A 13,739-nucleotide genomic window follows, 5' to 3' on the forward strand; every position below is an offset into this window, starting at 1 on the left:
TGGAGGTCTTTTTAAAAATGAGAAAAATATCGGAAAACTGGTAGATTATCCTTGCTTGGTTACTAAAACCCTATCCATCAACACAATTGATTAACCCCGTTAGGATTCTATTTTTCTCAGTGTTCGTCTGCATGTTGTCCTTATTTCCATATTTTTTTTGGTCATATCACACGTTGTAATACAATCCGCCTCTACGCCACCTCCCCTCCTTGCTTTTTTCTTTGCAGATGTTGCCAGTGAGCACCGTACGAGGACCGTTACCTTTGCGCCTGTCTGATGCGGTCAACGTCATAGCGGCTAAGGACACTTAACGATGCATGGTATTCTGCTGATTTTAGCACATTTGGATATTACCAGCAGTAGCAGTCCTCCAGTATCTCCTCCGTTTTTGCCAATCGCCACCCTACCACAACCTGCGCGAAGAACTAAGATTGGCAGGTGGAGCCGAGGACACACCCGCATGCTGTAGCTCTCCAACACCGGTGCACGCGTGGTGATGCCGCAGACAACAGGATCATCTGATTAACGGTCCCCGAGTAGGAAACATATTTTTCTTCTTCTCGGGAAATAAAACACACGAGGGATTTTTAGACGCTGGCAATTTACCCCATTATATCAGGTGAAAAATGGGAACGGCAACTACCACCCAGTTTTGAACAAGGTGACTGCTGGTATGTATGGTTTTTAATATGTCTGTTTGTTTTGCTATAGGCTACATCACTTTCATTTAGTCATTTATACTCGACCTCTGCAGTAAAGGGGATACAGTAACGTTAGATGACCATTGAACAAAATAGGTATTTGATGCTCAGTATTTATCAATTGAATAGTGTTTCTGGGATACTTCTGGATTTTGGCAATGAAGCCATGAATCTACTTCCCCAGGGCCAGATTAACTCCTGGGTACCATTTTTATATCTCTGTGTGCAGTTTGAAGGAACTCGCTAACTAGCCTCAGCGCAATTGCTATCTTGCCTTAGCGCAATGACTTGAAGTCTATGGTAAGAGCTAGCTGTTTAGCATTGTCTCGAAACTACTTCTAACTTCCTTCATACTGGATGCAGAGACATGCAAACGGCAACGATGAGTTTATTTGACATTGGGGAAGTAGATAAAGCACTTTATTGCCAAAATCCCCAAATATCCCTAACAAAACTATGCATCTTTATGGAAGATACAAGAGATGGTGTAGAGGGCAGAGACAGAAGAGATTTCTCTTGAAACCTATTTCCTACTGCAGTTTAATAATTTATGGATGTTTTTGAATATTTCAGAGGCATGCACCATTTGAGACCAGTCTAAAATGCTTCAACAAAACTTTCTTAAAGTGAATGATGAATAAGTGACATTGAGGGCTTCTTGGAACATAAAAATAAATGGTGCATACTTTTCACTATTCAGTTATTGGTTTTCAGTGATCAAATCAAATAAAATTGTATTTGTCCCATGCGCTGAATACAACAGTGAAATGCTTACTTACAAGCCCTTAACCAACAATGCAGTTTTAAGAAAATACCTAAAAAAAAGTAAGAGATAAGAATAACAAATGATTAAAGAGCAGCAGTAAATAACAATAGCGGGGTTATATACATGGTGGTACAGGTACAGAGTCAATGTGCGGGGGCACCGGTTTCGAGGTAATTGAGGTAATTATGTACTTGTGGGGGAGGGGGGGGGTGCAAATAGTCTGGGTAGCCATTTGATTAGCTGTTCAGGAGTCTTATGACTTGGGGGCAGAAGCTATTTAGGAGCCTCTTGGACCTAGACTTGGCACTCCGGTACTGCTTGCCGTGCGGTAGCAAAGAGAACAGTCTATGACTAGGGTGGCTGGAGTCTGACAATTTTTAGGGCCTTCCTCCGACACCGCCTGGTATAGAGGTCCTGGTATAGAAGCTTGGCCCCGGTGATGTACTGGGACGTACGCAACGATAAGCTAGATAAGGGCTAGCTGTATAGATTTGGTGCCTTTACTGCATAGACATATTCATGCATTATTTGACTGCAGAAGGTGAATTGATATTGTCCATGGCAGGGGATCAGAAAGAGCACATGCCCTGATTCATATGCTATAATATCTATGTGAATTGTAAACTAGTTGGCTGCATTGCGCTCTGGGCATACAATACATTTCCCCATTAATATGCAAACGTTTATGTGTGTTTTAGAGTGCTGAATACTTTGGTTGTAGCCTACAGAAGTCTATTTTATTTGATGTCAGTGTTACATTACAGTATAAAACAGTCAGCTCCAAAAGTATTGGGACAGTTATTTTGTTGTTGTTGTCTTGGCTCTGTACTCCAGCACTTTGCATTTGAAAGGATACTATGACTGTGAGGTTAAAGTGCAGACAGACAGTTTAATTTTAGGTTATTTTCATCCATATTGGGTGAAACGTTTAGAAATTACACCGCTTTTTTTGTGCATAGTCCCCCTATTTTAGGGGACCGAAGGTATTTGGACAAATTCAATTATATCTGTATTAAAGTAGTCAAAAGTTTAGTATTTAGACCCAGATTTCTAGCATGCAATGGTTACATCAAGCATGTGACTCTATAAACTTGTTGAATGCATTTGCTGTTTGTTTTGGTTGTTTCAAATCATTTTGTTCCCAATAGAAATTAATGGCAAATAATGTAATGTGTCCTTCTGAAGTCTCTTTTATTGTAAATAAGAATCGAATATGTTTCTAAACACTTCTACATGAATGTGGATGCTACCATGATTACGGATAAACCTGAATGAATCGTGAAAATGATGAGTGAGAAAGTTACTGATGTACAAATATCATACCCCTAAAAAAAATGCTGACCTCCCCTGTTATTGTAATGGTGAGAGGTTAGCATTTTTTGGTGGGTATGATATTTATGCCTCTTGTAACTTTCTCACTCATCATTATTCACGATTCATTCAGGATAATCCATAATCATGGTAGCGTCCACAGCGCCAAAACAAAACAAAAATGTATCACTGTCCCAATACTTTTGGAGCTCATTGTATATGTCTTGAGGACAGACAGACAGACTAACACAAATTCTATCAAATTAATTTCTTATGTTATACCAATATGTTATATTATTTAAGTTATCTCTGCTATCTATCCATTTCAGAAGGATCAATCCATGAGGTGACATCCTGTGAGATCCTGTGGCCGTCCGGTCTTTACGGCATTGAATCCTCTCCCTCTCCTCTGTCCCCCTCCCAGCAGTTTCCTGGCTGAAAAGTGCAGGCTTCCTGCTCCCCCAGCAGAATGACTGTAGCCACTGGCGACCCCTCTGACGAGGCGGCAGCGCACCCAGGGAACCCCGCAGAGTATGACCCTGACGCTGACCATGAGTGCTGCGAGAGAGTGGTCATCAACATCTCTGGACTGCGTTTCGAGACACAGCTTAAAACCCTCTCCCAGTTCCCCGATACTCTGCTGGGGGACCCCAAAAAGAGGATGCGCTACTTCGACCCACTGAGGAACGAATATTTCTTCGACCGGAGCCGCACCAGCTTTGATGCCATTCTCTATTTTTACCAGTCAGGAGGGAGGCTACGGCGGCCGGCCAATGTGACCCTTGATATTTTCTCAGAGGAGATCCGTTTCTATGAGTTGGGGGATGAGGCCATTGAGCTCTTCAGAGAGGATGAGGGTTTCATCAAGGAGGAAGAGAGGCCGCTTCCTGACAATGAGTTTCAGAGACAAGTGTGGCTGCTCTTTGAGTACCCAGAGAGCTCGGGTCCCGCTAGGATTATCGCTATCATCTCCGTCATGGTCATCCTCATCTCTATCGTAAGCTTCTGTCTGGAAACCCTGCCCATCTTCCGCAACGACGACGACGAACCGCACAGTGTCTTTGACACCAACACCAACACCACAATCTACTTCACGTCCACCTACTTCACTGACCCATTCTTCATCCTGGAGACGCTCTGCATCATCTGGTTCTCCTTTGAGTTCCTGGTGCGCTTGTTCGCCTGCCCCAGCAAATCTGGCTTTTTTGGTAACGTCATGAACATCATTGACGTTGTTGCCATCATCCCTTACTTCATCACCCTGGCCACAGAGCTGGCTGAGAAACCAGAGGATGGCCAGGCGGGTCAGCAAGCCATGTCCCTGGCTATTCTCAGGGTCATCCGTCTAGTGCGAGTCTTCCGAATTTTCAAGCTCTCGCGACACTCCAAGGGGCTTCAGATCCTGGGCCAAACCCTGAAAGCTAGTATGAGGGAGCTCGGTCTGCTGATCTTCTTCCTCTTTATTGGAGTCATACTTTTCTCCAGTGCTGTCTACTTTGCGGAAGCTGATGAGCCGGAATCGCAGTTTGAAAGCATCCCAGACGCCTTCTGGTGGGCTGTTGTCTCCATGACGACAGTAGGGTATGGTGACATGGTCCCGACCACCATTGGTGGCAAGATTGTGGGCTCCCTCTGCGCCATTGCAGGTGTGCTGACAATTGCCTTGCCCGTGCCTGTCATTGTTTCCAACTTTAACTACTTCTACCACCGTGAGACAGAGGGCGAGGAGCAGGCCCAGTGCCTAGGCCCAGTCACCAAAGAGGACTCGAATGAAGAGCTGAAAAAGAGCCGGAGCGGCTCAACCATCAGTAAATCAGACTACATGGAGATCCAGGAAGGGGTGAACAACAGTATTGAGGACATCCCTGAAGAGAATCTCAAGACTCAGGCCAACTGCACGACATTGGCCAACACAAACTATGTCAACATCACCAAAATGCTCACAGACGTGTAGCCAGCCGGCAGGCATTGTCCTCTCGGTGAGGTTGAGGGGTCAAAGGATAGGACAGGTGTGTAGCCTCCCTTTTCACATGTGCTGCTGGAATATCAAGGCAATAGTTTCAGGACGTATACCTGTACTCGTCTTTTGTGAGTGATGAGAAACACCAGAGACCATGTGCTCACTCCTCCCCTAACTCCCCCTGTTAGCTCGTCACACCTTGCCCTCAAACTGACCTTCTGTCAGATTTAAAATCTTATATTCCACATTTTGCTTGTTGATGTCTGCATGGAGTTGGCTTTGTCAGTGTGACTTTTTCAAATAACCTGTTCACAACAGTAGTACAAAAAAAGAGGAGAAATGTAGTTAAAAGAGGGAATGTATATTTCCAGAATAACCACACCACCAACACTGCTTCAGCCCCCCTGTGCCGGCCCCTACCCTGGTCTCCCTTCATTGCTAAAGGCACACTGCGCTTCTGAAGAGTCTTGTTTGCGTGTTACAATATGCTGCTTCCTGGAGCAAATGAAACAAACCCGTTCTGTGGTGAACTACTTGGAGATTACAGCACGTGGGAGCACTAACCAGACATGTTGTGTTGCTGAGGCCTGTCATGACCTGAGTCTGAGGAGTGTGGTACTGTAGTAGCAATCCACATGATTTACGGGATACCAGCTCCATAAGCTTATGATGGTTTGACATATTTTCTTCAGTAGACATCAGTATCTGATGAATGACTGAGAATGTCCTTGACTTTTCACTGCTTTAGTCTTACATGATTTATGTGTTTACTGTACAATGCAATGCAAGCATCCCTCCTCCACTCATCTGCATCAGTCTGAACCAGTCTTACTGCAGCTTTGAGGACAAAGTGATTGTCTCTTCCTCTTTCATAAAAAAAAGTGTACTCATTTACATACAGATAGGTAAGTAGTTGTGACTGTAACCGATACTGTAGCTAGATACTGTAGGTACTGTAGGTAGTAACTGTAGCCAGTTGATTGTTGCATGGAGCTCTTAACTGAATGAGTATTCTCACTCACACAACTATCATTGCTCCAAAGACACAGTTTGTCTTGCTCTCTATAACCTTCTATCACACATGTGAAGGGATGACTATAAAGTGGGTATCATACATGTAAGTATTCACCCCCCATAGATTTTGTTGCCTTACAAAGTGGGATTGAAATATAATTCATTGTGATTTTTAGTCAATGATCTATACAAAATACTCCAGAATGTCAGAGTAAAAAAAAAAACATTTCTACACAATTTGACAAAGTATTCACTCCTTTTGTTTACTCAAGCCTAAGTTAGTTCAGGAGTAAAATTTGGCTTAACAAATCACATAATCATTTACATGGACTCACTCTGTGAGAAATTATAGGGGTTGACATGATTTTTGAATAACTACCCCTTCCTCTGTCCCCCATACATACAACATCTGTAACTTCCCTCAGTGAAGTATTGAATCTCGAACACAGATTCAACTACAAAGACCAGGGAGATTTTCAAAAGCCTCATAAAGAAGGACAGGGATTGGTAGATAGGTAACAATAACAAATTAGACATTGAATATCTCTGAAAGCATGGTCAAGTTAATAATTATGCTGTTAGATTATGTATTCAATCACCTAGACACATCAAACACACAGTCGTCCTTTTAGACTGAGCTGCAGGGCAGGAAGGAAAGTGCTCAGGGATGTCACCCTGAGGCCACTGATGATTTTAAAACGGCTACGGAGCTCAATGGCTGTGATGGGAGAAAACTGAGGATGGATCAACAACATTGTAGTGACTGCACAATAACGACTTAAAAAGAAGAATCCACATTTTCAGAATATAAATATTCCAAAACATGCATCATGTATGCAACAAGGCACTACATGAATACAGAAAAAAAACATGTTTGGGGAAAATCCAACGGAACACATCACTGAGTAATTTACTCTTTATTTTCAAGCATGGTGGGGGCTGCATCATGGTATGGGTATGCTTGAAATAGGCAAAGACTGCTGAGTTTTTCAGGATGAAAAGAAACGGGATGGAGCTAATCACTGGCAAAATCCTAGAGGAAAACCTGCTTCAGTCTGCTTTACACCAGACACTGGGAGATGAATTCACCTTTCAGCAGGACAATAAATAACAACACAAGTGCAAATCTACACTGGAGTTGCTTACCAAGAAGACAGTGAATGTTCTTAGTGGCCAAGTTACAGTTCTGACTTAAATCTGCTTGAAAATCTATGGCAGTGGAACTTTTCTTCCACTTTGACATTACAGAGTATTTTGTGTAGATCGTTGACACACAACAAAACAAAAAAAATTACATCTATTTTATTACCACTTTGTAACACAATCAAATGTGAAGAAATCCAAGGGGGTGAATACTTATGATAGGCACTGCAGGTTATTATCTAACAAGCTACAAGGGTGTCTAAAAGGAAACCATGCCCCAAACCAGCCTTATAGTTTGGAGGATATTGTGTTCCTGACATTTGACCCAAATGTAACATTCCAGCCACACCGCTGAGCTGAAAACATAGAGGTGTTTCTATACCGCAGTCATTGCAGCTGAGCTTTAATTGGAGGCAAAATGCATTAGTTAATTACTTACAGTACTCAAGCAGTCTAGTTGCAGCATTAATCTCAGTTACAGACAGACTTGTGTAGCCTCGCCTCACGGCTGTCTTGTACAACTGTGTCCATCGTGTCTTCACGATGAGCTATTGGGACAGCTAATGGGACATGTATAAAATGATGCTTCCTCCCTAAACTGCGATCAAAACAAGAAGGCTAACTGAATGCTACTCTCCTAGTGTTGCATGACCTTAATACATTCATAGAAGCATGTATTTAAGTTCAAGGAAACCTATGAAAAAGCCTACGGAAACTATTTAATAGGATACCTATATTTATCTCAATATATACTTACATACTTTAATCTGTGATAACAAAGCAATCTGGGACGTATAAGAAGGGAATTGACGTTCAGCTGACGATTTAGAGATGAGGATGACCATGACGGAGATGATAGCGTTAATCCGATAATCCTTGAAGATATGCAGATCGTTGCTATGTTTGTTTTATGATGTGAACAATGACACTTGTTTATTTCGAGCACCGTTGGGGTAGCCCCATTTCAGGGACTGTCTGTTGGACAGAGTGCCAAAGACATGCATGCGCGTAATACCCTAGCCATTTCGCAGGACAAATGGAGGTACAGTAGTATATCTGTGGTAGATGCATCCCTCAATCCCAAAATATGAGCATTATCTAAATTCTCTCCTCATACTCGAAGGAGAGATGGTTTATATATTGCCAACAGCTGAAGTATGTAGCTGTGCAGCAACTCTTAACTACGCCGTTCTAGGTCTCTCATGACATTGCTGAGTCTGCTGCATTTCTACATCTTTTCATAGTGGTCTTTAGGGCACATGAGAGTAATAGCAGAGCAGGGGATGTTTCGCCAGTGCAAATTAAATGGTAAATGGATTCAGTCTTATTTACCCTTTGGTAAATATTGGTTTGACTCTAATGTCTAAGGTGTTTCTAATGTGTCTGATCTGTCGGCGGGGATGAGAAAGACCAGTTTACATTTTTAGGCCTAGATGTCTACTACCATTGCCGCAGTTTGCACTCAGGGTGCCTCGCTAGATAGACAGACGTAAGGTTCTTATCTCCTGGTACCTCCCTCTGCCCTTAACATGTTCCCTTTCATGTCTTGTGTCTTCAATTGAAATGAAACGTGTTGGAAAGGACTCTTGACTGTGACAATAGTCTGGGTCTGGAACCCTGCTTATTGATGCTTCCATTTACATTATGACGACATTATGTTATCGTGTTCTTACTGTAACACACTTCCCCTCTAATGCACCACCTTGTCCACAACACACATCATATATATGAACTGTACATGACGTGACTATGTAGGTACACAATTAGGTGGTGTTTATTTGTACGCGTGTGTGTGTGTGTGTGTGTGTGTGTGTGTGTGTGTGTGTGTGTGTGTGTGTGCGCGCTCACACACATGCATGTCTGTGTGTATGTAGAGCCCACCTCTGAATGTCAGTGTCTTAGCTTGGTTGTACTGCTGCATTAAAGTGACAGTGTGCAACCATTCATGCATGTTTGCGTACCATTTTTATTTAATTTTTACTGCCCACAGTATGACCAAAAATGACCAAATTGTCTATGCATGCAAATGCGTTGTATGTTTTGTATTATTTTTCTATTAATTTATTTTCCCACACACACTGTCAAATTTAGCAACATATCGAAATAGAAGCACTGGTGTTGAGTGTCAATGATTTGTTTTTTAGATGCTCTAAGCACAAGCACAAATGGAGTATACCCATTTGGATCACTGTGCTTGCAGATTTACTATGTATGCCAAATGTATATTTGCAAAATGGAGTGTCGCAAAATTGAAAATTTATATTTTGCTTTATAGTAAGCATCTCTATACTATTTTAACTCAAAGTGTACAGAGGGTTCCACCAGCAAAATCACAGTCAGAAGGACTCAGAAAATGCACTGCAAAGTCTATCCAGAGAAGCACTGTAGATTGGAAATATAGACACAGATAGGCCAGGGTGTAGAATGGAAGGTGAACTCATAATGCGATTGAATGGAAGGTGAACTCATAATGCGATTGAATGGAAGGTGAACTCACAATGCAGTTCAATGGAAGGTGAACTCACAATGCAGTTCAATGGAAGGTGAACTCACAATGCAGTTCAATGGAAGGTGAACTCACAATGCAGTTCAATGGAAGGTGAACTCACAATGCAGTTCAATGGAAGGTGAACTCACAATGCAGTTCAATGGAAGGTGAACTCACAATGCGATTCAAACAAAGTAGAGTTTCTGCTGTGTGAATTTTTTTTCTCCAGATTCTGGGTTTGTTTGAAATTTAATAGTGAGATTTATAATCGATGATGAGGGCCCCTCCACTTTTACAGAGAAATACAGACCTCAATTGATTCAATAAATAAAAATACAGGAAAACTGCACTGCAAGTTCAAAAATGCTATGCTGTATTGGAGGTCGTAAGTAACTGGGTTAACGGTGAATACTCCCGCGAGCTGTTCCTCTCACCAACATTGTCATTGAATATGAGTGTGAAACTTTCTGAGTGAAACCGCAGTGTGATTTTCCTTTATCTGTAATTGTTTGAATTTGGGCCACAGTGAAAGCCTTGTATTCGACTGTATGCTTTCCATCACCAAAAAAGTAAACATGAGTGTAGCTAAACAAGTAGTAGCTATACAATTTACTGTATATGCATGTGTTTTAGAACAAGAGAGTGTGTTTCTGTGGTCTCAATGTGAATGATACTGTGGCAACACTGATACAGTATGCACAGTACAGCTCCTTCACCTTCAACCCTCCTACACATCATGGTGGCCTGACTACTACTATCAACTTTGGTACAATGGACAATATTTTTTTTTCTATGAAAAGAAATGTGTGGAGAATACTGTGCACAACAATAATGGATTAAGAAGACAAAAAAACAATACTATAATGCTATGCGAAGTCTGGATTTAAAGTAATATGAACTGCACTTTACAGGAACAAAAAGACAATCTGCAGACAAGAAAAATGTGTCAAACTAAAATGCATATAATCCTTCCAAATGATCATAACCATGATAACACAGTAATATCAATAATGAAGACAATAATAATTCAACCAAACTGTGGTTTGTGTGTTTTTAATGTGTGAGATGACTTTTTTTCTTATCCATACATGGTGGTGGACTAGCTATGTTTTTTTTGTTTTTTTTTATGCCAGTGGCCTTGTGCAATTTTAACATGAATTGTTGTATTTGATGCATTGCACCATAGTTAGCACAATTTCATTTGCAGTCTTTGGCTACATGATCAAACAATAACACAATGTCAAAGAGATCTAATGAACCTCAAAACCTGGAAATAAAGAATAGAAAGGCATGCATAGAGATAAAAGATAAACTAAATGTAAGTATATATATATATATACAGTACCAGTCAAAAGTTTGGACACACCTACTCATTCAAATTTTTTTTTTAAATTTTACTATTTTCTACATTGTAGAACAATAGTGAAGACATCAACACTATGAAATAACACATATGGAATCATGTAGCAACCAAAACGTGTTAATCAAATCTTCAAAGTAGCCACCCTTTGTCTTGATGACAGCTTTGCTCACTCTTGGCATTCTCTCAACCAGCTTCATGAGGTAGTCACCGGGAATGCATTTCAATTAACAGGTGTGCCTTGTTAAAAGTTAATTTGTGGAATTTCTTTCCTTCTTAATGTGTTTGAGCCAATGAGTTGTGTTGTGATGAGGTAGGGTTGGTATACAGAATATAACCCTGTTTGGTAAAAGACCAAGTCCATATGGCAAGAACTGCTCAAATAAGCAGAGAAACGACAGTCCATCATTACTTTAAGACATGAAGGGCAGTCAATCCGGAAAATGTCAAGAACTTTGGAAGTTTCTTCAAGTGCAGTTGTAAAAACCATCAGTCATTATGATGAAACTGGCTCTCATGAGGACCGCCACCTGAAAGGAAGACCCAGAGTTACCTCTGCCTCAGAGGATAAGTTCATTATAGTTACCAGCCTTAGAAATTGCAGTCAAAATAAATGCTTCACAGAGATCAAGTAACATGCACATCTTAACATCAACTGTTCAGAGGAGACTGTGTGAATCAGGCCTTCATGGTTAAATTGCTGCAAAGAAACCACTACTAAAGGACGCCAATAAGAAGAGGAAACTTGCTTGGACCAAGAAACACGAGCAATGGGCATTAGACCGGTGGAAATCTGTCCTTTGGTCAGACGAGTCCAAATTTGTGATTTTTGGTTCCAACCACCGTGTCTTTGTGAGACGCAGAGTAGGTGAACGGATGATCTCTGCATGTGTAGTTCCCACTATGAAACATGGAGGAGGAGGTGTGATGGTGCTTTGCTGGTGACACTGTCGTGATTTATTTAGAAATCAAGGTAGACTTAACAAGCATGGCTACCACAGCATTCTGGAGCGATACGCCATCCCATCTGGTTTGGGCTTAGTGGGACTATCATTTTTTTTTCAACAGGACAAACACCTCCAGGCAATGTAAGGGCTATTTGACCAAGAAGGAGAGTGATGGAGTGCTGCATCAGATGACTTGGCCTCCACAATCAACTGACCTCATCCCAATTGAGATGGTTTGGGACCTCAGAGTGAAGGAAAAACAGCCAAAAAGTGCTCAGCATATATGGGAACTCCTTCATGACTTTTGGAAAAGCGTTCCAGGTGAAGCTGGTTGAGAGAATGCCAAGTGTGTGCAAAGCTGTCATCAAGGCAAAAGGTGGCTACTTTGAAGAATCTGTTTGACACTTTTTTGGTTAATACATGATTCCACATGTTATTTCATAGTTTTGATGTCTTCACTATTATTCTACAATGTAGAAAATAGTACAAATAAAGAAAAACCCTTGAATGTGTCGGTGTGTCCAAACTTTTGACTGGTATTGTATATACTGTAACACATTTGAAATCACATACCTTAGGCTACAATAATTGTTAATGCATATGTATTTGATTATACCTAAGCAATAAGGCACGAGGCGGTGTGATACAGTATATTGCCAATATACCACGGCTAAGGGCTGTTCTTATGCACGACGCAACACGGAGTGCCAGGATACAGCCCTTAGCCGTGGTATATTGGTCGTATACCACAAACCGCCATGCTGCCTTATTGCTATTATAAACTGGTTAACAAGGTAATTAGAACAGTAAAATAAATGTTTTATCACACCTGTGGTATACAGTCTGAAATACCATGGCTTTCACCCAATCAGCATTCAGGGCTCAAACCACCCAGTTTATCATTACTTTTATAACACATCAATTCAATTAGACATGCATCCAAATGTATAATGGCTCTCACAGAGAATGATGGTTTGTATATTTCATTGTTTGAGAGTGAGAATAATTTGACATTGTATTGAACATCTTTCCTTACATCTTATTAATGCTAACGATTTGAAGGAACATCTTAGCAGAACCATTGCTAGCTGTTTGTGACGATACAAAGGGCGGTGAATCGATCAAAGAACGCTTTGTTGTTATTCTTAGTACATTCAGCCCAGAGTCTTTGTAGCCCTCGGCTGTGTGGAGGACATTTTAAATGCCTCCTGGCATTTTGGTTGCTTCATCCTTTAAGTGCACCGTATATGCTCTTTGCAATTTAGAGAGAGAGCAAGGAATGTACTATTAATAGCCCTTTTGTTGGAGAGAGAGATTGGGGGAAAGAGAGGGAGGGGATAGGAGAGAGAAAAAGAGATATGGGAGCGAAAGATAGGGGAGTGGGCGGGAGAGAGACTCGAGCAGGAGGGGAGCATGAGAGAAGGAGGAGGGGTACATTCTTTAAGGAATCTTTCACAGTGGACTTTCTGACACTCTTGGCCCAGTCCACCATCGCTTGATAATTAGGGAGGAGACTGAGACGGGCTACAGTAGATGTTTGCATTCATCCATTTCCAGGACTCCTTCTCCAAGGGGAAATAGAGGCGAGAGAGAGCATTTGTTGTCAGGCTCATGAATTCTTCCATGGCAGTATCGTGAGAAGCTCTGTTTGCTGGGGGTGCTGTTATAGTCTATTCATACTCTACTTCCCCGTCTTAATTGTATTCCGTCTATGGTGGGTTGGGTTTCTGTGTCCTCTATGGGATTGCTTACTGTCATACAAGTATTATAATGTGCCATGACATTTAAGATGGCTACCTGTGACAGAAGTAGTCAGATCCAAATTCAGATTTTATATGAAACATAGTGTTTTAGTGCTGCACTGCTCGTGCTCAGCACTGTGCATTGGAACTGCAGGCCTATGTCTCTCTAATGTAGCTATTACAGTGGTTACTTTAATCCTGAATTGCAGTGCAGTGCTGTGCAGCTCTGCAGCTACGCTCCGCGGCTAAAAGGAGAGACAGGAGAAAGAGGGTGTCAGTGAGAGACGGGGAGAGACAGGGAGACAAA

General features: G+C 41.5%; 1 protein-coding gene across 1 annotated transcript; it reads left to right on the plus strand.

Moving 5' to 3' along the window:
* Nucleotides 1–100: 100 nt before the first annotated feature.
* Nucleotides 101–4,923, plus strand: LOC115151007 (potassium voltage-gated channel subfamily A member 2). The gene is made up of 2 exons (XM_029694895.1): nt 101–671; nt 3,108–4,923. Exon 2 carries the CDS (start codon nt 3,248–3,250, stop codon nt 4,730–4,732), a length of 1,485 nt encoding a protein of 494 aa, XP_029550755.1. The 5' UTR covers nt 101–671; nt 3,108–3,247; the 3' UTR covers nt 4,733–4,923.
* Nucleotides 4,924–13,739: the final 8,816 nt, after the last annotated feature.

The sequence above is a fragment of the Salmo trutta genome, chromosome 16, assembly GCF_901001165.1.
Source record: "Salmo trutta chromosome 16, fSalTru1.1, whole genome shotgun sequence".
NCBI classification, from domain to species: Eukaryota; Metazoa; Chordata; class Actinopteri; order Salmoniformes; family Salmonidae; genus Salmo; species Salmo trutta.